At 33.5% G+C, this 25483-nt stretch overlaps 1 protein-coding gene across 3 annotated transcripts in view; it reads left to right on the top strand.

The window, feature by feature from the left end:
* The first annotated feature begins 11883 nt into the window (after positions 1–11883).
* LOC139498162 (uncharacterized) overlaps positions 11884–25483 on the top strand; it is a 37493-nt gene continuing 23893 nt past the window's right edge. Inside the window, exons 1-9 of one of the 3 annotated variants that reach the window (XM_071286496.1) lie at positions 11884–11957; positions 14156–14291; positions 16947–17170; positions 17748–17849; positions 19979–20137; positions 21195–21514; positions 22871–22976; positions 24228–24307; positions 25024–25188. In XM_071286496.1, the coding sequence (XP_071142597.1) occupies positions 14171–14291; positions 16947–17170; positions 17748–17849; positions 19979–20137; positions 21195–21514; positions 22871–22976; positions 24228–24307; positions 25024–25188 (1277 nt within the window). In that variant the 5' untranslated portion in view covers positions 11884–11957; positions 14156–14170. Of the gene's footprint in view, positions 12025–14155; positions 14292–16946; positions 17171–17747; positions 17850–19978; positions 20138–21194; positions 21515–22870; positions 22977–24227; positions 24308–25023; positions 25189–25483 lie in introns of all 3 variants that reach the window. The other 2 variants (XM_071286497.1, XM_071286495.1) reach the window with 2 other exon arrangements.

Below are 25483 nucleotides of genomic sequence, written 5' to 3'. Positions count from 1 at the left end.
TTTTTAACGTAGAAGGATATAGATCCAACAAACTATATCTTGAAAAAATAAGCAATAGAGCAGATATAATCTTTGTGCAAGAACATTGGCTTTATAAGCATGAAAAGTATATAATTGGCACAGAATTTTCGGACTTTCAATGTCATGTTAAGTCTTTTGACGAGGATAAGATGATTGAACCAAGGGAACGGACAAGAGGCCATGGGGGGTGGCTATATGCGTGCGCAAGAAATTTGACCAGTTCTCTGAATTACTTCCAGATGGTGGAAACAGAATCATCGCTATAAAATTAAAGTACGAAAAGCCATTAATACTTATCTGCGCTTACATGCCAACTAGAGGCAGCAATACACAGGATGACTATCAAGCCATCCTGGATGAAATAGCAGAAATTATGGAAAAATATAGTGCTACCGCTGACATTATTCTGGGTGGAGATATGAATGCTTCACTTCACAGAAAGGATGGGATTTCCAGAGATAAAACATTCAAAAATTTTCTAGAGGAGCAAAAACTATTCATTCCAAATCAATGTCGTAGGCAAAATACATTTTATCATTATAATGGGAGGGATGAATCTCAAATGGATTATATCATACAGAGTAAAGAAATTATCTCTATGTACACAACATTTATGAGAGAACCAGAAAACACCTCAACTCATGACCTAGTATTGGTGTTACTCCAGGGTGCAATACCAATACAGGATACTCAAAATTTAAGAAAACAGACTAAACGAATCATCTCGAAGAAAATAGATAAACAAAAATATGCAAAGGACGTAGAAGATGACTTAAAATTATTTAGCTCAGATATCACCTGTGAAAACGCTGCAGAGAAAATACAACAACTCTGTACCATACTAAATAAAAACGCAGAAAAGCAATGTAAACAACCCGTCAAAAGCGTAAAAAGAGAAAAATATGTTGGGGCCCGGACATAGACGCAGCAGCAAAAACAAGCAAAGAGTGCTATGGAAAATGGAAGTCATTGGGAAAGCAAAAAGATCCTACTCAGAGTGCATATATTGAACTAAGAATTAGTAGGAAGGTACTCAGAAGTACACAGCGTAAATCGGCTGCACAAAAGCGAAATGAAAAATACGAACGAATTATGGAACTAAACGAAAATGATAGTGAAGGTTTTTACCAGCTTATCCGTAAACAAAGAGACCCTGGGAATACCTGTGCATCAGCATTCATCTTTAAGGAAGAAATAATCAACACAGATCCTGAAATAAGAGAAGCCTGGGCGGACTACTTTTACGATCTAGCTACACCATCTGAAAATCCAAACTTTGACCCAATCTTTAAAAACCATGTAGAACAAGATGTACAAAACCTACATAAATACTTTTTAAAAGAAAATCAAAACAATATAGAACATGTATCAACTGACATTGTGGAAAAAACAATTTTATCCTTTAAAAATGGGAAATCACCAGATGAACTAAATATATCCGCTGAACATCTTAAATATGGTGGATCTTCGTTAATATCTATTTTAGCTTTTATTATAAACTTCTTGTTTAAACATGTACATATACCAATCTAATTAAAAACCGATTTCTCATCGCTCCTGTTTCTGATATGTCGCGTGGGAGATCTAACGAAACCGGCTTTGAGGTCACATGTGAGTGAACTAAAAGTCATGAATTTATAAAGATATGCAAATGAGTTGACGACCTATTAATAAGCCAATCAAAAAAGTTTATGAATTATTATGACTGACGATTTCGTCGTAAATAAAATGAGTTACATCCCTTTGCCTTACATTAAACTTCCAAGATCGTGGAAGACTCAATTTCATTGGTCGAAAAAGACACACCTACGAGGTCACTCACATGTGACCTCAAAGCGGGTTTCGTTAGATCTCCCACGCGACATATCAGAAACAGGAGCGATGAGAGATCGGTTTTTAATTAGATTGTACATATACCAGCACTTATCAAAAGTGGAATAGTGTGCCTGGTTTTTAAGAGTGGTGGTAAGCCAAAGGATGACCCAAACTCATATAGAAAAATAACAATTACAAGTTCAGTGGGCAAAGTTCTTGAGAAGATACACTTATCTAAAAATGAAGATAAAATATTAGAAAGACAAAGTAATCTCCAAAAAGGATTCACAAAGGGTGAGAGTCCATGTATTGCGGCACTTATCATTACGGAACTAATAATGGAGGCAAAGAAAAGGGAATCAAGCCTATGCATTGCTCTGATGGATACCAGAAAAGCCTTCGATATACTATGGCATTTAGGACTCCTAAGAGAAATGCACAAAACAGGACTTGAGGGAAACAACTCGCTATTTTTTGAAAATTGGTATACAGAATTGACATCAAAAGTAAAATGGAAAGGAGAACTATCCCATCAAATCATAGAACAACAAGAGTAACACAAGGAGGAATATGGTCCCCGTCAGCATATAAACTATTCGTCAACTCCCTACTAACAACATTTGAAGAAAACCAAATCGGAGCCACCATTGGCTCAATCTACTGTGGTATTCCAACTGTTGCTGATGATGTCACATTAATTACAACCGACCCATATGAACTTCAGACAATGCTGGATATCCAATCGAGTTTTGCAAACAAGAACATATACGAAATTAGTGAACAAAAGTCTGTGGTACTTACCTTTAACGATTCTTCAGAATGTAATTGGAATTTAAATGGCAAACGTATGGCTACCCCAACGTCATCAACACATCTAGGAATTGTGAGGGACAATACCTCAAATACAGGCACAAAACTAGTCGTAAAAAACGGATCATTACAGCAAGGAGAACAGTATATGCACTGATGGGTGCAGGTCTTCACGGACTTAACGGAGTAAACCCAAAAGCTGCAATTCATCTGATTCAAACATACGTTCTACGTCGATTGTTATATGGTCTCGATGTCATCACACTCACTACAGAAGACATGAAAAACCTCTCCACTTATTTTCGGAAACTCTTGCGACAAATTCGACACTTGCCAGACAGAACTGCAAACGTAGCTTCACATCTTCTTCTTTGACGGATTACCATTGAATCAGAAATACATAAACGAATTCTGAAAACTTTTGGAAATATCATAAGAAATGAAAACTCAATTGAAAGAAAATAAGCCATCAGGCAGCTAGCAACAAAATCTCTACAATCTGGTAGCTGGTTTACAAAAACTGTTGAAATTGCCAATATATATGACCTACCATCACCATATGACACCCGGGAAACAACTTTGGAAAAACCTGGTAAATAAAACAGTCGGTGATCACTGTATAAAACAAATGATAAATGAAGCAAAATCAAAATCTACTCTGGCTCGCCTAAATTACGAAAATGTCAAAGAAGGGAAAATACATAACATATGGAAAAGCTGTGGCACAAATCCATATGCCATCACATCTGCCTCCTTAAAGGCAAAGTTAGCAACGGGGACAATATACCTGCAATATTATCGAGCTAAATTTAGCAATGGACATGTGTCGCCTATTTGCCAGTTATGTGCAGAGGAAGAAGAAGATATACTTCACTTCATATTAAAGTGCTCTAAGCTACAGTATATTAGAGATGATTTTCTACATATGATAAGCGAGGTATTGACAGAAAACCTAGAGGATCAGGATCTTATCCAAGAATTAATAACCAATGACGAACATTTGTGTTAGCTAGTTATTGACTGCTCAAAATTTAGATTTTTAAATGAGAATGCACAGAATAGAATTGAAACATTATCGAGAGGTCTGTGTCATAAACTATTCCAGCAACGGGCAATATTAATTGAACAGTGATTAAAAGCGTGAAATACCGAGCTGAAAAGAAGGGACATACCAAAAGATAGAACATTTTGTTGTATATAGTGTATTTACATTTTACCGTTTTTAATATGAAAGAAGCAACTTTTATATTTGAATGATGGATGACTTTTAACGCATACCAGAATAGTGTAAATATTGGTGATAGGGTCACATCCCCCAGAGGAGATAATTAATATCTCTTCTATAGTTTTAAAGGGTTTATCTTTTAAACATAATCTTGAGGATTTTAACCGTGAGTGATATTACACCGATTCTAGGATTGGTGGTTCTCCTGACATAGGAGGGAGTTGCAGTACAGGTAAACAGGTAAACAGGTATTCCTAGTATTTGATTCCGTAGAACCATTTGGACCACTTTCTGTTGAATTTGCAACGTCCTTTTGATTGACAAAATACAGTTGTCGAGTCATGTCTTATCTCCAAGTAGATTTTACTGCAATTCCCATACTTTTTAAATGTGTAACATACTGTTCTTTGGTCCAATGCATTGGATCATTTGGATCGTGTCGCGCTTTCGACTACTCATTGTGGAATGATATTGATAGTCCAGTTAATATGAATATTGTGTATAAAGTTAATCATGAATGAATATGAAATGATATTGAGTTTAGTCTATATAGAATCGACCACACTACTCCATTGCAAATTAATAATGGCATAGGTCACGTGCTATATGACTTCATTCTTCATGCATGAGGCACCATAAGGTGCACGTGAAAAATAGTTTTGTGTGTATAAAACCAATTTATTTAGGTGAACCTATATAAATAACCCAATAAGGTATGCGGTGGATATAGAAGATATAATAACCATGGCCGAAACATTCTTATAACAAGCGAAGATAAGAGAACACATCATTTATACCTCATTAAAGCTAATTCTGTTGTTAACGCTGTTCTTGATCATACATCACACAAAGGCCATTGCCGACCAATTTGCGGAACGATTTACACCAGAGAAAATTATCATGCAGCCTATGAAACGTTTCCTACTGTAGCAAAAGATCATTGCTCGCCCTATGTGGCAATTGGTGTAATCGACAATAGCGCGGCACCAACGTATATATAAGGCATCATCAAGTCGACTCGTTCTTAGGAATGAAAGATTTAACGACAATTACGTTTTTGAATAGACGTATGTTCTCCAATAACGCTATATATGCAACTGATAAATTGTTAGATTGTTGGCTATTTTCTAAAAATTTGAATAAAAAAAAGGTTGACACCCATATATTAACAAGCAAAGTCGAGTCTTCGGATTGGAGCAAAACAGATTTTTATTTAGAATTATATGCCTTGACATGACACAGCGCATATTTCCAGTAGAGAAGCTAGGGTACCAGAGGGACATTAAAAAAAGACAACGCCATGGCTAAAAAAGAAAAAGACAAAACAGACAAACAACAGTACACAAAACACAACACCAAAACTAAAGACTGAGTAACAAGGCCACAACAAAAATAGGGATGATCTCGTGTGCTCCGGAAGGGTAGGCAGATCCTGCTCCACATGTGACACCCGTCGTGTTGCTCAAATATCAAAAGTGTTCCCTCGTTTTGTTTACGTGATAATACAAGTGAGCTGGCTGTCGTGAGAATGTTTATAGGCGTTTGTTCTGATCAAAACTCTTATTATCAACTATTAATAATTAATATTTTATTTATATATTGAAATCAAACCATTTTGAAATGTTCATCTTATGCATCAAACAGATCGAGATATGTTAATTTGTTGAACAGACTTGTGATGTCAAAGACGCTTTTTGGTTTTAAATATGGGAGTGTTTGTTTCTTATTGATATTCTATAAATCACAGGCACCAGTCTCAGGAGTAAATAATTCACGTTCACCAGCATTCAGTATTTAGAGTGAATTCCTAATATGTAACAATATTCGGAGTAACTCACGTTTTCCTGTGGATTATGTATAACCTTGTTAACTAGTAAATTAAAACAAGAATCGTGTGTTTATTTTATGGATCCGAGAGCCTAAAATTACTAATTAAACTCTCGTTGCTCAAAACATTGATTTTAAAAAGGGTAAAAATATTTTTTTATTTTCATTTTTGTAAATATTTTGTACTTTGTTTATTAACCTGGACACACACAATTTTGAAGATATATTCTCAAACATTTATATTCAAAGTTCCTGTAACAATGGCGTGATAGCAAGAAAAAAAACATACAATTTTGGTAATTAATTGTACCATGAAAACGAAAACGTGAAACGCTTTGGATATAAGTGTTTGGAAGGGCCATCGGTTTGTAAATATACATGCATGCATCCTTGATTTTATTTCAATTTTTATCGACATGCAGCTATGATTAGCATTAAAGGGCGTTAGTTTTCTCGTTTGAATAAAGTTACATTTGCTCAGGGTACATTTGTCATCCTTTTCGAGGCCTTTTTTTAGCTGACTATGCGGTATGGGATTTGCTCATTGTTGAAGGCCGTACGGTGACCTATATTCAGACACTAATTCTCATATAACCGTGAAATTCCTCGTCATTGAGTTTGAAGTGTCTAAAATTTGCCATTTGTTTTGTTTCTACAAGCTTTAGGGTGTTTTTTCATGCCATCATAACCAAGAGAAAAGAAAAAAACTAACAGCAAAGGATTAAATTATCCAGAAATTTCATTCCAAGTGCATGGAATGTAGGACCGATGCAAAAATGTCTATGTCATAATTTAAATTATATATAATTGTACTTACAAATGGCAATTAATTATTTGTTTATACCAAATAGCTACTAGTAATTTATTATCACTAAAACATATAGTTTTCGGTCAAACATTTCTTTCCGGGCTGACTTGTCCAGTTTCAAAATCCTGATCTCCAAAAAATTGTCGTATCCTTCAATGTAATTTACCGTAGTCCATAGGCTTATTGCTATGCTTGCACATAATATAACAGACAATCACTAACATTTTCGTGTTCATTTTACCCTTGTATATTTATATCATAGAGAATAATTAATTTTATACCATATTTCAAAGTGAAAATAAAACTAGAAACAAGGCATTCAAAAGTTTTGCCTATGTTAAGTTAAGATTGTAATCATACGGGACATCGTCCTAGACAAATTCATCATCTATACAACAAGTTACCGTGTGAATCTTTAATTATTAACTCTAACAACGAAAGAAAAATATCAGAATCATGTCCCGAAACTAAAGCAACTCTCAAAAATGTCAATTGAAAGCCGCAATGTAATCTACGAGTCGTTATCTACGAGTCATGTGATCATAGAAAAGGGGTGTATCGATGAAAAGGGAGTGTAACGCATGTAAATATCTTTCCTTTCGACCACTTCTATCATTGGCGGCATGGTTTAAATTGATGACAAAAAAATAACGCATCCAAATTGTTTACAATCAGGTAAGTCAAAATATTTTTACTATTCATATTTTAGTACAAGTAACAAGTTTTTTAATTACATCTTTTCAAAATCAATTGTTTGTTTTGGCTTTGCAATGTCAATAATTGATGATCATGCGTGAAAAATTTGCGATCACGAGTGCAGAAATGACACAATTAATGTCCCGTAAATTTCAGTGTTTTGTCCCGTAAATTACAACAACTTCAGAAGTAAAAAAATGAGGTTTGACAGGTTATATGACTACGAATGAAGATTAGTTTAGAACATGTATAAACAATTATCTTCTTATATTAATCGGAAACATAACAAAATTATCAAAACACTATTAAAAGGTTAAGAATAATACATATAGAGAATATTAAAAATGTTTTTTACAAGCTGTACCGATTCTACTTTTAAATCGTCATCTATTATCTTTTAGCCTGTTATTCCATAGAATATCTGATTCATTGTTATATGCTATTATTCAAAAATTTGAGACTAAGATAAGTTTGTTTGTGATTACTAATGACAAAATACAATGACAATTGTTCCTGTTTGTAGTCTCGTAAATTACATTGTAATTTGATGTGCACAATTCTCATCTGTGAATGAATTTTTGTTATTTCATCCCAAACATCAGTTAAAATTTAAAAATACATTTGTTTTGAAAAAAACAAATATTATTTTAACATCAGTTCAAATTTAAAAATACATTTGTTTTGATAAAAACAAATATTATTTTTCAGGTCAAAATGGCGAAGTCTAAGTCACAAAGGATGAAAGAATATAGAGAAAGGAAAAAAGCATCTCTAGGAGAGAAGTGGTTGATACAAGAAAGTAATCGAACCAGAGAATATTATAAACCAACAAGTCAACTTAACAGTAAAGAGAAGAAAGCAAGACGTGAACGGATTAGGGATATCGTTTCAGCGTACAGAAAACGACAAATAACATTGCTCAATAAAACCAATAATGTTGCACTTTTAAATGAAGCCGATCTAGATGAACCCAATCCGGTTGTTTTAATTGCAGATGAAAACGGTGTTTCGTCAACATCCACAAACCAGCCATTGATTGTAAAAATGCCATTAATATCTGCAAAAAGTAAAGGAGGAAAGAAAAGAGCTTCGCATGCATTAAAACGAGCAACCAATGAGATTCGTAACTTAAAGACACATAATAAAAACCTTAAGAAAAGTCAGAATACTTTGAGAAAAAGATTGGAACGAGAGAAGAAAAGGAACAGTGAAAAAAAGAACACACCTCGAAGCAAAACTGATGCACTTATCCAAAGAGCCGGTCTGACACCAGGCACAAGGAATACAGAAAATATAAGAAAGAAACTGTTATATGCAGAATGTGTATCAAAGGAAATAAGAGAAACATCAGAAAAAAAATCCTACAAAGAGAAAGCTGGTTAGAATCGTTGTCTCAGGAAAATTCATGAAAAAATACAAGATGCTTACTGAACTGAAGAAAAGTACGAACATCACATGGAGAACACAGGCACAACGTTCAAAGAAGCTGAACCATGAAAGACAACCCATGAATATGTTTCTGAGACAAAAAATTGCCAGTGATGTAGAACAATTTCTTTGTAGGGATGATAATTCAAGATGCATGCCAGGCAAGGCTGATGCTGTTAAGTATGGGAAAGTCAAGAAGCAGAAACGTATACTAAATGATTATTTACATAATATTCTAATTAAGTTTTGTGCTGAACATACCTACCGAATTTCACTGGCAACTTTGGCACGTTATAGACCAAAGTATATTTGTCTTGTTAACTATGCATCTAGAAATACGTGTCTTTGCCAAAAGCATCAAGACTTTGCATTAAAACTTCGATGTATGAAGCAAATGGGTGTCACAACCTGTACTAGTCCAGACCAGTACGTAACTATGCATAGAGATAATGGCATACAAGAAGATTTAGAAAAGATAACACTAGAAAAAGTCAATTACAAGCAGTGGAAAAAGGTAAAAATTATTGATGGTAAGGAGAGTATGAAAATAGTAGATATAGAATTAGGAAAAGACGACTTCAAAGTTGAAATGGTGAAGCAATTTGAATGCTTCACGTGCCATGTTGATAGGATCAAAGCGCAGTATACTGCAGTAAGAGACATGAAAAAACAACTTCCAAACAACCACGCACTTGTCCAAATGGACTTTGCAGAAAATTATTCTTGTCAGACCTTAGAAGAAATACAGTCAGCATACTGGAATGCTTCGATGGTAACTTTACATCCAACTATTACATATATTCGTTCAACCGATGGTTCCATAGTCCATTTCAGTACGGTTTATGTTTCCAGTATTCTTCAACATAATGCCAGCATGGTGTATGCAATAATTAAAGATCTTATCAATCACCTGAAGGACGAAAACCCTGAGCTTACCAACATACATTTTTGGACAGATTCACCTACCTCGCAATACAGGAATAAATCTATTTTTGACCTGATAAGTTCCTTCGAAACCAAATTCAGTATCAAGGCATCATGGCATTATTTTGAATGCGGTCACGGAAAAGGACCATGTGACGGCATAGGTGGCACGCTGATAATGCCGTCAAACAAGGGAAAGCTACCATTCAAGATGGACACGATTTTATGGCATGGGCATTAAGTGAATCAGCCAGTCAAATAAGTTATAGATACATATCTACAGAGGAATTTGAAAACAGTAGAACAGAGATTGAGAATAGACTAAAAGAAATCAAACCAGTGAAAGGTACAATGAAACTTCATGCTGTTGCTGCTATTGCTGATGGACGGATCCTCACGAAGGAGACAACATGCGTATGTCAGGAATGTTTTTGAGATGATGGATTTAAGGAAACAACCAACTGTAATTGGACTGTTCAGTCTGTTCTCAAAAATCGTGATCAGTTGACACCAGATGTCCATCAAACGGAGATTGATGAAGTTGAAATACAAAACAATGAAGTACCAACAGAAATAGAAATATCTTTAGATGATCAAATTAAGATAGGGTCATATGTAGCCGCGATATATGATAACATTGTTTACATGGGTAAAGTGGTGGAAATAGATGCACCTGAAAAAGAAATGAACATATCTTTCATGGGTCGAGGAAAACTGGAAGGACATTATAGATGGCCTAGCACAGAGGATACTGTTTGGATAGATTTCACAAAGATACTTTGCAGAGTTAATGACCCTACTCCGACAGGGAGATCTAGGAGAGTTTTTGTCTTTCAAATTGAAGATGTTGCTGAATCCGAGAGACGTTTCAGAGAATATTTACACTCATGAAGCCTTTTGTATACATAAAAATCACGACTTTTGCTATGACGTCTTTGTCTGGACATAAATAGTGAAATATTTGACTATGATAAAAAAAATGTAATTTACGAGCCATTGTGGAAAATCTGACAAAAATATCAATAGCGATGTTTTTTTAACAATACAATTTAACAAGTACATTAAATAAGGGCATTTGACTATCGTAAATGTATAGTAAGACCTCTGCTTGGTTAATTTAATAATTGTAATCTACAAGCCAAATATATGTAATTTACGAGACATTATTTTATAAGGGTAGCAAACAGTTCAGTACACTCAGATTGGATTTCAACAATAAAATTATCACATTATGACCCTTAGTAGATGTCTAAAAAGCTGTTGTATTTCTTAGGTAAAGCCTTAATAAATCGAGACTTAATTTGAAAGAAATCTTTTGCAAAACTTTAGTTGGGCAAATTTGTCTGCCATCTATTTCAATCTGTTAAAATTACTTCATTCAGAATTTTGTTCATTGTTTGAGTTTTATATGTTACAAAGGAGTTTTTCTATTCATTAAATTGGCTGTATTTGTCACACAATGTGTTTTGGTTCATTTTCAATTGTTAACTTCACAGGCGGTCATCGACTCGTAAATTACAAAGTCCCGTTCTTACCCACCTTCCTGTTGGAATGGAAAAAAATATTAATTTTTATGTGATGCTGCAGAAAATTTGGGAAAACGTTCTATAGATATGTATGTTACTATTGGAACACAAGCCAAAGTAAATCTAACCCAAAAAAAAAAAATTCCGACCTTAATCCTTGAAATATCACGCTTATGTGAGAATTACGAGTTGTTAATTTCTGTGTCTTTTTGGTTTCTCGTCTCTCGTGGAGACTTTAATAATGTCCCTAAATGACAAATTGACAAAACGAGAAAACTCACGGCCCGGTTGTAATCTATGTTCAAAATAATTAACGAAAAATAAATATGTATCAAAGCAACAGACAACCACTGAATAACAATCCCTTACTTTGGACAATCACGTACATGTACAGAATGTTGCGGGGTTAAAATAGAAATTAGAAGAAGAAGAAAAAAAAAGAATTATTAACTTGCAAGACATTAATACAGTCACCATCGATGTGTTCAGCTCATTTCGACAATTCAGTGAATATGAGTCAAACTGACTGATAATTTTGCTAATCGATGAGCGAAATATTTCTGAATTCTGCTTTTATACACTTGTTTTTAAATATCAAAAACCAAAAAAAGTCATATAACGCTTATTATTTCTTTATGAATAATTCTTCTTTTTTTTCCCCTTTTCTCTATTATGACCAAATTATTCTCTATTTTTTATATGTGATATAAGAATCATATAAAATTAGTGGTATTTTATTTAGACCAAAGTGTCTATCTGGATAGCCGGAATCAGTACCTGAAACGGCTTTAATTTTAGAAATCAATGTAACGTCACAAACGACAGATGGCGGGAACAATGAATTGTGGGGCAACATGGAATCTCTAGTATTGTGTTTGTAGGTATATTCGCTGACACCATAATTTATAAGTCCATATAACGGAGATCTTAGAGTGACAAATAAGGTAATAAACGATCCGTTCGTCGTTTGCACACAGATGTCTTATACTCTCACCTGGAGCTGTTTTTTTTCTATTTCTTTTCACTAGCTACTAGCTAGAATTTAATTTTTCGACTGTATTTATATCCGCGTAAAGTTTAAATATCAATTGTCAAGTATTGTTCCGTTCCTTCTGTACAATAGTCTGTAAAAAAAATTTGTTTGTATACTTTGAGTCGAGACAACATGGCAACATGGACACTGAGACTACTGTGTTATAGTAGTCTCAGATGGACAGTAAAACAAACAATTGATTAGCATGATTAGATGACAACAAAAAAACCACATTTTATTTTGAATACAATTATGTCATGAACGTGAGTATTTTCTTATTGGTCAGAGGCAACATGACCAATAACAAGGCCAATGCAGAAATAATCATATTTTATGACATAATAATAATAGTGTTTGACTGTTTTAGTTTTTTCTTTTCACTAGAATATATAGCTGCGGAACCGTAGCTCATAGGTCCTTATGTTATTTTTTGACAATTTGCGGACTATGGTCTGCAAATAAGTAAAAAAATAACATAAGGACCTATGAACTACAGTTTCACAGCTACATGTATACCACATTTATAATAATTGATATTTATTAATTATCAATTTATGGTTTACGTTGGGAGGCTTGAGATAGAATTATCTGCATAATTTAATTTCTTAAACCATGTAAACAAGTAAATATGAGTGTACTTTCATATATATGCTAAGATGATCAGATATGTTTCGAGAGGTCTTCTAAATTTTCTGGTGATTTGTTCACCTTTTTCAGTCACTCTAAATTTATATTTAAGAATTGAATGCTTCTTTTTGCAACTTTATTGGGGTGTAAAAGCGTTGACCGAAATACATTTTGAAGTAACAAAAAGAAGTAGTGACAATACTTATAATTACATTAATTTTTTTAGTTAGATACTATCATAAAAACACGAATTTTATCAATTTTTTATTTACTTCACCTGTGCACTTTATTGTTGGACCTCGTGTTATCACGAATGATAAATTTTATTGTGTAATGCAATTGCCGTAAACATGTCGCACCGTAACTTGAGAATGACTTATCCAAATTTCATGAAACTTAATATTATTGTTTCTTATGACGGTCAAATGATCTGTATACTTTTTGGTGAAAATTAGATTAAAACTTTTTGAGTTACAGGACTTTGTTACTAAAACAGGGTTGTGTTTTTTCCCACATCGTGCTATATCTCAATAATGATTTATGATAATTGATTAAAACTTTACACACTTCACAGTTATATTAATCTAAAGAACTGTATACTTTTTGGTGATGATTCAAAATTGATTGTAAAAAAAAAGGGGGGGGTTTTGACATGTCGCGCCGTATCTCAAAAACAATTTATGACTACTTTACACACTTCTTAGTTATATTAATCTTCAGATCTTTATACTTTTTGGTTTTGATTCAAAATTTTATGTGAGAGATATTGAGTTTTTTGTTAAAAAAAGGTGTGTTTTCACATGTCACGCTGTATCTCAAAAACTATTTATGATTATTGCATAAAACGACGGGTGTATCATGCGCTCATGACGCAGCTGTTTATTTTCAGTTGACAGACAAATTCAAAAGTGGTCTTATAGCCAGTTTAGGCCACACCAAATTAATTTCTTGTTCTATGGATTTTTTACTTCAAAAATTGGGACGAGCGAGTGATTTGGAAATTTTAATAAAAAAAAAAAAAAAAATTGTACAAAAAATGTGTAAGTATTAGACAATATTTCATTATTTGATAATAAATTAAACATATGTCCTTCATACAAGGATACAGCTAGAGGGATTTAAAATTGATCTAGATGTAAACACTTTTATTTTAATGTTTCCAGCTTGTGAAAAATAAATATATTAAGAATGACGACATCTCATTAAACAGCAGCAAACGACATACACATGCCTTTTAAACACTTAATTGTTATTTTTGTGTCACAAACAATAATCGTAGGCGCATTGATCACTGTTCAATAATCAAGTAAATGTATCTGTGAATATATAAGTGATGACCATTCCAAGGAGAGATCTACATGTAGCGTGATTAATAATTGATCTAAGTAAAAACGGTTTTATTTTAATGCTTTCAGGTGAAAAATATAAGAATGACGACGTCTCCAAGACTCATGCAAAACCTAGCAAATGCTAGAATGGCCAATAATACCAGTATAACTGCTGCAGCAGAAGTAACCAGACTGGTCAGACAACACTTTGATCCTCCACCAGGTGAGTAATAAGGGTTATCCCATGAAAATGGATGGAGAACTGGAGTGAAGAAAAGGAAAACCAAAGACAGCTCCCCCCCCCCCCCCCATAAAAAAAAACAAAAAAAACCAATCAGTCATAGAGCAATTTGGCACACTTCAAATGGACATGAAAACATCAAGCATAATCAGGGTTCTCACTTAGGTGAGTCCATGGATTCATGAAAATCTATCTGGAATCAAAACTGGTGAATCCAAAGATGCATCAAGATTGGAAAAAATGTATTTATATATAAACTGAAAACTCAATAATTTTACAGCAAAAGTCATCTGAATTTAATGTCATTTCATTGCTCTTTAACCCTTTCACTGATTGCTGCCCAGAGAGAAGCTACTCTGAGACGATGGCTTCCCTGGCTACTATTACTCAAGTGGGAGATCTTCACAATAAATGTCAATAAAAACTTGTTTGTAGTTATTTGTGTATTTATTGCATTCACTAACACCATGTTCACAGTTTTTTTCATGTTTTGAATATTTTTTATTCATAAAATATTCAAATTTTCAAATTTTCGGCATTTATTTCTAGGTGAAATTCTCAAAATTCTGCTCTTTGACCCCAAATCGTAATTTTAAAACCCAAAACGGCAAAATTTTGAAAATTTTTATGAGGTTGTACAAATTCCTCACACTGAACGATGTCCATTCCAAGTGTTTTGTACATAAAACGACATTTTACGTCAAAAAAGTATACTAGTTTGGCTTCAATTCTTCCATATTCTTTCAATAAAAATGTTCCCTCATTTCAAATTCTCGTAAATTCCGTAAATTCGGTCTGATTTTGACACAGTTTTCAACAAACGGAAGCGCCATGTTTATACTTTCATCCGGGTATTCATCAAAGAAAGATAACTCATGTTTGCAATGTTTTGAGCGGGAAACATAAAAGATGTATTCCGATCCCGGTAAAACGGGACTCATCGTCAGCTGTCTGAAGCGTGAATCCCGGTAAACCGGGACTAATCGGCGAAAGGGTTAAGGTCATTGATACTTAAACAATAAATAATTTGCAATAAAATATTTTCTTATTTACTGTTGGATTCACCTTTGCCAAAAATGATGATCTTTGTCTCTGGACTCACCTTCAAAAATTCTAAGTGTGAGGACATTTTGGTACTCAATTTTGCAATGATAATAAGCTTATTCTTACTTGTATCATAGACATGTCATAGACATATAAGGTACTAGTCTTTCACATAGATGACACGTCAAGATATAAACTATAGATTGATTACAGCACTAAAAATGTGGTTCAAGTGACTAAAAAACTGATGAGCCCAACCTCAGAGACTAACACATGAACCTATTGGTCCCAGCTAAACCAACATGGATTAGAATTATTAAAACAAGTTTCTTAAAAAGCACTGGGGCTAATGTGATGGCTGTAACTGCAGTTACGTATATATCCAAAGATGGCAGACGATGATTCTGGTCAATATAAATTTCTTTTGTCAATTCTGTATTAAATAATTATGTAGTATTTTTCAGTATTTTGTGTCTTATTTAACATAGTTTGAAACTCATATTAAAGCTTAAATTTCTTTTCCTAGTTCAACCGCTAAATTGACATCACATTAATCCCAATGAAAATACTTCATCACCAGTGTTTTCCATAATTCAGAATTTCATGAGGGTCTGGATTAGGTTTATGCCTTATTATACAAGACGAGAGAAATGGTTTTCTGCAGAAAATACCTTGAAATCTTTAACATGATTAAAGACAGTATCATGAGTATTGTAGGATGCAATTATACATTAGGTAACCATGGTGACAGTCACTTTTCATTTTGTAATTTCTATGATTAAATGTAAATTTCAAATTACTAACTTAATCATGTGAATGCTGATTAAACTATGATATGTATAGATTATAACATGCCCTTTTCCATATTGGCCCTGGTATCATCCCGAGACTCCCATATCGGCCTCGAGGCTTTAGCCGAGGGCCGATATGGGTCGAGGGATGATACCTGGGCCAATATGGAAAAGACATGTTATAATCTTTTTATCACATATTTAAGTTTTGCAGAAAAGAGAAAAAAAGGTCAATTATAACAATTTAATGAAACATAAAAGGTAAAATCTTACACATTTTATCACAAACGTGTCGTAAAGGACGCAATGACGTCACGTCATTTGGAATCAGGGCACATTATCAATATACTCTTTTTTGCCCCGGGCAATTTTGAGGTTATTGCATATGCAAAACCTAAGGTATTCATAACAAATATGTGATAATATACAATTATAGCCTTTGTATGAGGTAGATACGAGGTTATATCCACCTAAGAGAAGCATATTGACTGAGGACGAAGTCCGAGGTCGATATGCTTCTCTAGGTCGATATAACATCGTATTGACCTCTATCAAAGGCTACAATTGTTATATTATTTAATCAACAACTATTGCATGAACAATGTAAATTTGGGGATTTCTAGAATGTATTTTTAGTAACATGCTGTATGCCCTGTGCAATATGCTGTTTTTGACCTATGAAAAGCTTAATAACACAACAGTATTGGCGTGCAATCTGAGTAAATACAAATGTACATGTGATCAAGTTTTAACGAATCACAAATCCTTAAAAATATTCAATTAATAATATATTTTATTTAAGCATCTCCATACAGATATCGGAAGGTGTGTCAAAAGACCAGTCAAACTTTGTTACACGAGAGACCAGAAAGTACCTGGCAGGAAAATTATGAACGAAGAGACCATCACATGAAGTGTGGCTACTATAGTCTTCCAAATGAACCATACAGAAATGTTGGTGGTCAGTTTGACCTTGATCCTTATGACCTTGTGTTGAAGACAATTTCAAAAAATTTAGATGTGAAGGTAATATTATAAATATATTAAAAGTAGATCAAGTGTTGGGCAATGTTTAAAAAATTTGAATAATTAATGTCTGATCTTATCCTCTGGGTCAATTCTTATTTGAGCAAATGATAGAAAAGGCAATTATCAATGAGTTTTTATTAGTCATTAATTCTGCAAAACAAAACTTTTGAAAATTTCAAGTTAGTTGTTTAAAATTCCTTGTGGCTGCAGATTGAAACTGCTTGTGACAATAAAAAAAAAAAAATTCTGCTTACCAATCCTTAAAAAATTCTTGTTAAGGGAAACCAACATTTGCTTTCTGTATAGGCTTGTATATTTAATAGTAAGTTATAATTTTATGAATAGCAAAGACAAAGTATATAATTGCATAAATATGTACATGTATACAAACACTGTAAGAGTAATGTAGTCAAGAGAAATCCAAAAAAGGAAGAAAATATGACTATTAATTATAAAAATATAATATGTACATGTATGTATGTAAACAATAAGCATCTGAAAAGAACAAGAGAGATAACTAAATAATTACCTACAAAATGGCCACCAAAAATCAGCATGTATTACTGTTTTACAGGTTTGGGATGCTAGATCAAGACATGGGACTGCTACTAAATCAAGACGTACACCGCAAAAGAAAAGAAGACAAAGTTTGCTTCCCCCGATATCTTATGAAAAGGTAAACATGAGCATTCCAAAGGAATTTAAAATTTAGAATCAATTACAGTCTTTTGAGAGATTATTAGGGCCCCGCCGACGGCGGGTCGCCCTATAGTGATCAGTCTGTCCGTCCGTCTGTCCGTCCGTAACACTTTCGTGTCCGCTCCATATCTAGAGAACCGTTATGATTTCATACTTAATACTTAACATGATTATTAACCAACACCAGAGGGTGTGTCATGTTGTATGTACAACTTCCTAGGTCAAAGGTCAAGGTCAAAAACTTTGGTTTCAGTTGACAACCCCGTGTCCTGTGGTGAAGATCGTGTCCGCTCCATATCTAGATAACCATTATGATTTCAAAGTTTATACTTGACATCCATTTTAACAACCACCAGAGGGTGTGTCATGATGTATGTACAACTTCCTAGGTCAAAGGTCAAGGTCAAAAACTTTGGTTTCGAGTTGACAATCCTGTGTCCTGTGGTGAAGATCGTGTCCGCTCCATATCTAGATAATCGTTATGATTTCAAAGTATATACTTGTCATACATTTTAACCACCACCAGAGGGCGTGTCATGATGTATGTACAACTTCCTAGGTCAAAGGTCAACGTCAAAAAAACTTTGGTTTCAGTTGACAACCCTGTGTCCTGTGGTGAAGATTGTGTCCGCTCTATATCTTGAGAACCGTTATGATTTCAAATATTATACTTGACATCCATTTTAACCAACACCAGAGGGTGTGTCATGATGTATGTACCACTTCCTAGGTCAAAGGTCTGTCTGTCTGTTGGTCTGTCCATCGCTAACAAATTTGATCCACATTATATTTTGAGAGGACAGCTGTTATTATTTCATACTTTATACCTGACAAACATTTTCAACTTAACATATATATTAACCAACACAAGAGAATGTGTCATAATGTATGCATCCTAGGTCTAAGATCAGTCTGTCGGTCTGTCCATCCGTTCGTTGTTCTTAACAAACTGTGTCCGCTCTACCTCTCGAGAACCATTAATATTTCATACTTTATACTTGGTGGGTCATAATATATTGAAGGCATAATTCTAAAAATATGTGACAAATATCAATTGGGCAGCACCTTTAAACATATTGTTCAAACATCAATCCATATATCCAGAAGTCACCTTAGAGTAGTAAACAATGAGTTCACATCATGCAGTCATATCACTATTATACTATGAAAGTAAGATGAGAATATTTATCAGTTTTAACTTAAAATCTTAGATCAAAATCACACATGAGACTATGTAATAACTTCAAATAATGCTTCATATCAGATTATCCATACAACTTATTTACCCCACGTTATTGACAGCGGGGCCCACAGAGATGGCTCCCATCTCAATGATATCTAGTTTATTTATGATTCCTATTTGTAAGTTGATAGATTTACCCAGCCCACATCTACCATGGTACCGTCATCTTTATGCCCCATTTATGGTCATTATGTTTTCTGGTCTGTTCGTTTGTCCGTCTGTCCTGCTTCAGGTTAAAGTTTTTGTTCGAGGTAGTTTTTGATGAAGTTGAAGTTCAATCAACTTGAAACTTAGTACACATGTTCCATATGATATAATCTTTCTAATTGTAATGCCAAATTAGAGATTTTCTCCAATTTTCACAGTCCACTGAACATATATAGAAAATGACATTGCGGATGGGGCATCCGTGTACTGGAGACACATTATTGTTGAGAATATGAAATAGCTTATTGAAAAGTAAACATGTTCTAAAAATTCCTTTAAATGTCAATTTCTATCAAACTTTATAAAAATGTATGTTTTCATTCCAATAGTTGCTGGTTCTGTTTCAAACAATAAAAACTTACCACCGTGCTATAACCAAGTTGCTGCCAAGCATGTTGGAAGTGCTGTTACACACAGACATTCAATCAACAATCTTGTCTGTATAAACTTCTCTGTTTTAGGGTGACATTATAAGTGTTTGTGTGATAAACATTGCTGTCTCAATTACAAAATCTGTTGAACTACATACAGAATTCACTCTTAACTTCCCATACTTGAAAATCTATTTTATCCTGAGTGCTATAAATAGTTTCCTTCAAAATATGTAGTTTTAATTGATGAAGATATAAAGGTTTTTTGGGGTTTTTTTTTTGTAGAGAGCTAAATCTCCCACAAAGTCAGAATGTCAGCTACTTGAAGATAAACAATCAGATGGAGGAATCAGTACTATAAAAGATCAGATATATGACCTTCAAACGGCAAAGAAATACGTACTAGCAGGACAGTCTTTTGAAAACTTCATAAAACAACTCCAGGTATGTATACAGCAAGATACCGTAAAGCGGGTTATTTTCCCAGATTTCATGTTTTTAAGCCCAGGAAATTGGGATCGGGATCCCTCTGACCCTCCTCTCTAGTGTGAGGTAAAAAAGTGTGAAATCTGAATAATTTTAAATTAGGATTTATTCTCAATTAACCATGTTAACATCAGAGTATTTTAATCACGATATGTATGAAATATTTGCCACTCGATTTTTTAAACACCAGTCCATTATAACATCCTTGTATTGCCGATTTATGATTACTGTAAAGCGGGAAATTATTGCAAAGTCTTTATTTCACGATTTACTAACACAATCCCAATTTGCCCCATTTTGAATTCGCGATTTCCCAGTGGCCTAATATAAATATTTTCATAAACATGATAAATGATTTGAAAAGTGAACAGCTTTACTTAAATCAAGTGATAGAAATCTTTTGTTTTCAGTTCATTAATGTTAAAGTATGGATGAAAACGTTTGTCATGTTTGCTTGTAAAAACACATTCTCAATAACAAAAAGTAGACCTAATTAGGAGTTAATTGGAATTAACAGCTGTCAGGATTAATGCTAATTAAAAGATATTTTGATTTGATTAATCTGTGTGTTGGATTCAACAAGGTGATTCTTTTTTGACTGATCGACAGGTGTCATTTACATATTTTTGTTTGCATAACAATATCAGTAATGTCCGCTTACTAGAGATAACTTCTGTGTTAATAAGATTGCTGACGTGAGTTAAAGATGTGACTTCTAACATTGCTTTTCATTAAGACTTTCAGTTAGGATTTGAGGTATAGATGTGTCCCTCTATTAAAGCAGTGCATTACAGTAGTCCTCAAAATATTCTATTCATATACGTAGATATAAGAAGATGTGGTATTAGAGCCAATGAAACAACTCTCCATCCAAGTCATAATTTGTAAAAATAAAGGTATGGTCTTCATGTTATGAAAATTTTTTCCTTGATATTTTCAATTCATACGGCGAAAATGAAACTGCCGTGAACATTTCCTTGTTTACAGTAATTACTTCTTTTTTTTTTCTTTTAAGGACATCAAAGCCAATAAGATTAATAAGTCAGTTAAAAAGAATGAAATGGTCCTCATCCCAATGTCAGATCCCTCAATGGAACTCACAGACACAAAAGTGCAGTCTACGCCAACGCCATTGTTTGGTAAAAGTTCTGCAATAAGTTTCAATACATGTACAAACAAGAAAAACCTTAAACAAGATGTTCTTTCAATGCAAAATACAGGATCTGCCACACCTGAGAGTTCAAAATTGACAATGATAGAAAGTCGTAAAATGTCTGTTTATTTACGATCAACCACGTCAGTAATGGCTGTAATGGACCTACAAGCGGCTGCAAGGTAAGTGGCATCCAACCCGTAGATAATTAAGGAACTTTATGCATATATTTATTAAATATTGAAATTTTCTAAACAATAGACAAACATGCTAAATTAATAATTGTGATTCCGGTAAATTAGCTGCATAAAATAAATACTGTCAAAATTAAGAATGTAATTTTTATGCCCCCAAGATTATCCATGACCTCTTCATGCAGTTAGTACCAAAAATATGTCCAACTACCTGTCATTTTCTGAATATTAAAAAACATCCTGCAAAATATTAAAGATGTACCTCCAAAATTGTAGGAGACAATAGAACAAACAATGTATTCTAATTTGGACAGACTGAAGGACGAATGAGCTTTATTCTCCTACTGTAAAATCTTCATACATAGTGTTAAATTTATATGGTTGGGGGGGGGGGGGTGGAGGGAGGCATCATTTGTGTCTTACAGACCGTAAAAATTTCAAGAAGTATGCCATCACTGTTTGTCAAATCTTAAATATGTGGAACTATATAAATACTCATGCATATGGTAGAGCAGGAAAAGGGGGGCATTGTCCATATCTAGTTTATTTTTACAATACCTTTTCCGTCACAATTCCCCAATTATAAAAACATAATAAAAATTTCTGGATGATTCCATTATTAATTTTAGACTATTTGTGTAATAGACAGAAAATTGTCATAAAGAGGTCTCAAACTGAAAGGGAAAAACACAAAAATACTGTAATCAATGCTAGTACACATATATATAATAACTGCATGTTCTCCCATTTCTTATTAGTATTAATAAATGGCGTGAAACTGTATCACCAGTGCTCAAGGTTCACTTGTACATTTGTAATTAAACAAAATAAAACTCGGATAAAAATTTAAAGCACTTGTAATAGGAATATTGTCAAAGTATATCTATATATAATAAACAGACTTTTATTTATAACCTTAGACATGTTAGATTTAACTTAAATAGATAATCAAAGGATATGGGGTATATATCCATGTCAAAAAATAAGTACATGCATGTATCTCTTATGAAGTCAGTTTTCTCTGGTCCCAATATTGACTTTGAACTATAACTTTTAGGATTAGGGCTATTCCAGAAAAAAATGTATGGAGGGGTTGGAAGTCTGTTTTTGTCAGCACCCGCCACCCAGACAATTGTAATTGAGAATAATAGTGCATTATAGTGTGAAAAGTTGCTCTGATACCCATCACCCATGTATTATTAATATAATGTGCCTTCCAACCCCCCCATACCTTTTTTTCTGGAAAAGCCCTTAAGGCATAATAAGACAAAATGTAAGAGTTGACTCATAAGCACTCATACCACATTTTCTTATCAATATTGACTGTACTTTTGTTTTCTTCAGGGAACGTAAAGAAAGAATGAAGAGAATACACATTGAATACCTTGAAGCAGTGAATATTATTCTAAATAGTCTCTATAATATGAAAACAAAGGATTTAAAATCAAAGGTCAGTAGAAGAGGGGTGAAAGATACCAGAGGGACACTCAGACTCATATATCAAAAATAAACTGACAATGCCATTGCCAAAAAAGAAAAAGACAAGCAGACAAATAATAATACACAAGACATAACATATAGAAAACTAAAGACTCAGTAACACTAACCCCACCAAGAACTGGGGGTGATCTCAGGTGCTCCAGAAGGGTAAACAGATCCTGCTCTACATGTGGCACCCGTCATGTTGCTCATATTATTACAAACCAGGGCCTACTTCGATTTGTCCAACTTGGGTTAGTAGAGTCTGTCAAGTTTACTCGACTGACATTCGAAACCCCCACCCCCCCAGTTTAACCTTTTAAACCTACCAGAAGAACCTCGACATAAACCCTGGGTCAGGGCAGGTTTAGTACAGTTTCAAGATGGCGTCAAGTAGTTAATGATACAAATAAACTGGAATTTGACAGAATACAGACGAGGGAAATTTATTTTTGCCTGTATTTTGGAATAAAAAAATATTGTTAATTTGTGAATCATTACTGTCGGTGATGTTCATAAATAAAACAAAATTATTTTTTTTCTGAACGAACTTTTTTTTTCTTAACCCTGTTTAGCTCTCTTTCAAACTATTTTTCAAAAGCATACAGGCCAGGACTTTTCTTTCTGAAACATAATGTATTTTTTGTTATTTTAATGCTCAGTAAAAAAAATCAATCACTTCCCGTCGATGGAAGAGATTTTACTTTGATTTCGGAACGGTTGCGCACATGCACATTAGAATCGATATTTTAACTCAAGTCAACCGGAGTTGGACGAATTAAAGGTAATTAGTCAAATAGGTACGGTCACATTCATAGCTGTTACATAATCTAGTGTAGTAATGTTAGAAAAGGGGTTGTAAGTTTGAACCCTGCTATTGCGGGTGCACTGGAATCCAATATCAATTGACTAGGATTGTCAGATTTCCTATAGAAGGTTGTGGTTTTCTCAAAGCACTCCAGCTTCCTACACCAAAAAAAACTGCCCAATAAGAAATAGCCCAAAAGGCGTGCTTAAAAGTGGCGTTAAAATACATAACGTCAAATCAAATCATAAATAATGTGAACCGATGCAAATAAAAAAACAGATATAACAGACAGCAACCATTGTTAAACACTGAATTGAATGCTTTTTAACGTATTTTTTTATACACGTTTATCTCTTTGTAATCTAAATATGTCCCTTTAAATTTTAGCTATATTAATCTGGGTTTTTATTTCAGACCCCTTTATCATTTGACCATCTGAAGCAGTTGAGAAAGGATACAGTCTTCACACTACAAACTCATGGCGATGGAAATATGTAAGAAACTAAAGGATTATTTCTGTGCTACAAAAATGTAGGATAGAAACTTTTAGCAAAATATTTGTCTTTAGATATATTTAAACCTCATTAAAATCTACTGTATTGTAAATAAACTCATTATAGATACTAGGAATAAAATTTTATATTTACGCCAGACGCGCATTTCTTCTACAAAAGACTCATCAGTGAAGCTCGAATCAAAAAATGTTTTAATGGCCAAATAAAGTACGAAATTGAAGAGCATTGAGGACCAAAAATTAAGAAGTCGACAGCAAAATCTTTTCCATCGTACAAGGAGTCTGAATACCAATGTTCCAACAACTTTCTTACGTTTATAAAAACAAATATTTGACAATTCTTACTTATATATTATATATATATATATATATATTATGTTACTAAGATCTGAATAAAATTTATTTAATTTAAAATTATGTCTACAGACACAGTAAAAAAAAATGATTGCAGATTTTTATTTGCATGTACCTTTTAAGATAATAATTTCTAGCTTTTAAAATTTACAGTACTGTAGAAACATTATTTTTTCTAAATTCAAAGAATGACAATTTTCTATAGATATTATTATTGTGTATGCAGACTTTGCAACCTCGAAATAAAATATCAACGAAAATGTAAGTTTACAAGAATAAAGAAAATTGAGACCCAATAAAAATTAAATAATTCCACACAGTAAATAAGCTGTTTATTTGCAGGCTGAGTCGACAATCCAGGCCCTATAAGAATGCTTCAGTTGTCAGCACTGTAGCTTCAGAGAATAAAGTTGGTGGTTTTGCAGGACTGTTTGCCAAAAAGAAACCATCTAATATGTTTGTTCAGGTTGCTATGCTTCCAGCAAAACTGGCACCAAACAAATTTGGGTAAGGCTAAGAAAATAAATATTGTTTCTTGTCTCCTGGTAGGAAAAAAATATGCTTAATAGGAAGGTAGATTACCTTGATTTCTCAGTGAAATAAAATGTGATAATTTTACATTTTAATCTATTGCCCTCCCATATATATGACTTTTTTTTTGAAAAATGTAGAAAAGAATTATGACATAAATATGAAGAAACAGTCAATACATGTTCATTGTTGCTATAAATCTAGTGTGATTTCAAAAATTTGAAAAAAATGGGCACAAATTTTAAGTCATCTCATTATGACCGAAATTGTG

This window comes from Mytilus edulis, chromosome 12 (assembly GCF_963676685.1).
Source record: "Mytilus edulis chromosome 12, xbMytEdul2.2, whole genome shotgun sequence".
Classification (NCBI taxonomy): Eukaryota; Metazoa; Mollusca; class Bivalvia; order Mytilida; family Mytilidae; genus Mytilus; species Mytilus edulis.
Note: the sequence above shows the minus strand (reverse complement) of the source record. Positions and strands in the feature narration are given on the sequence as shown.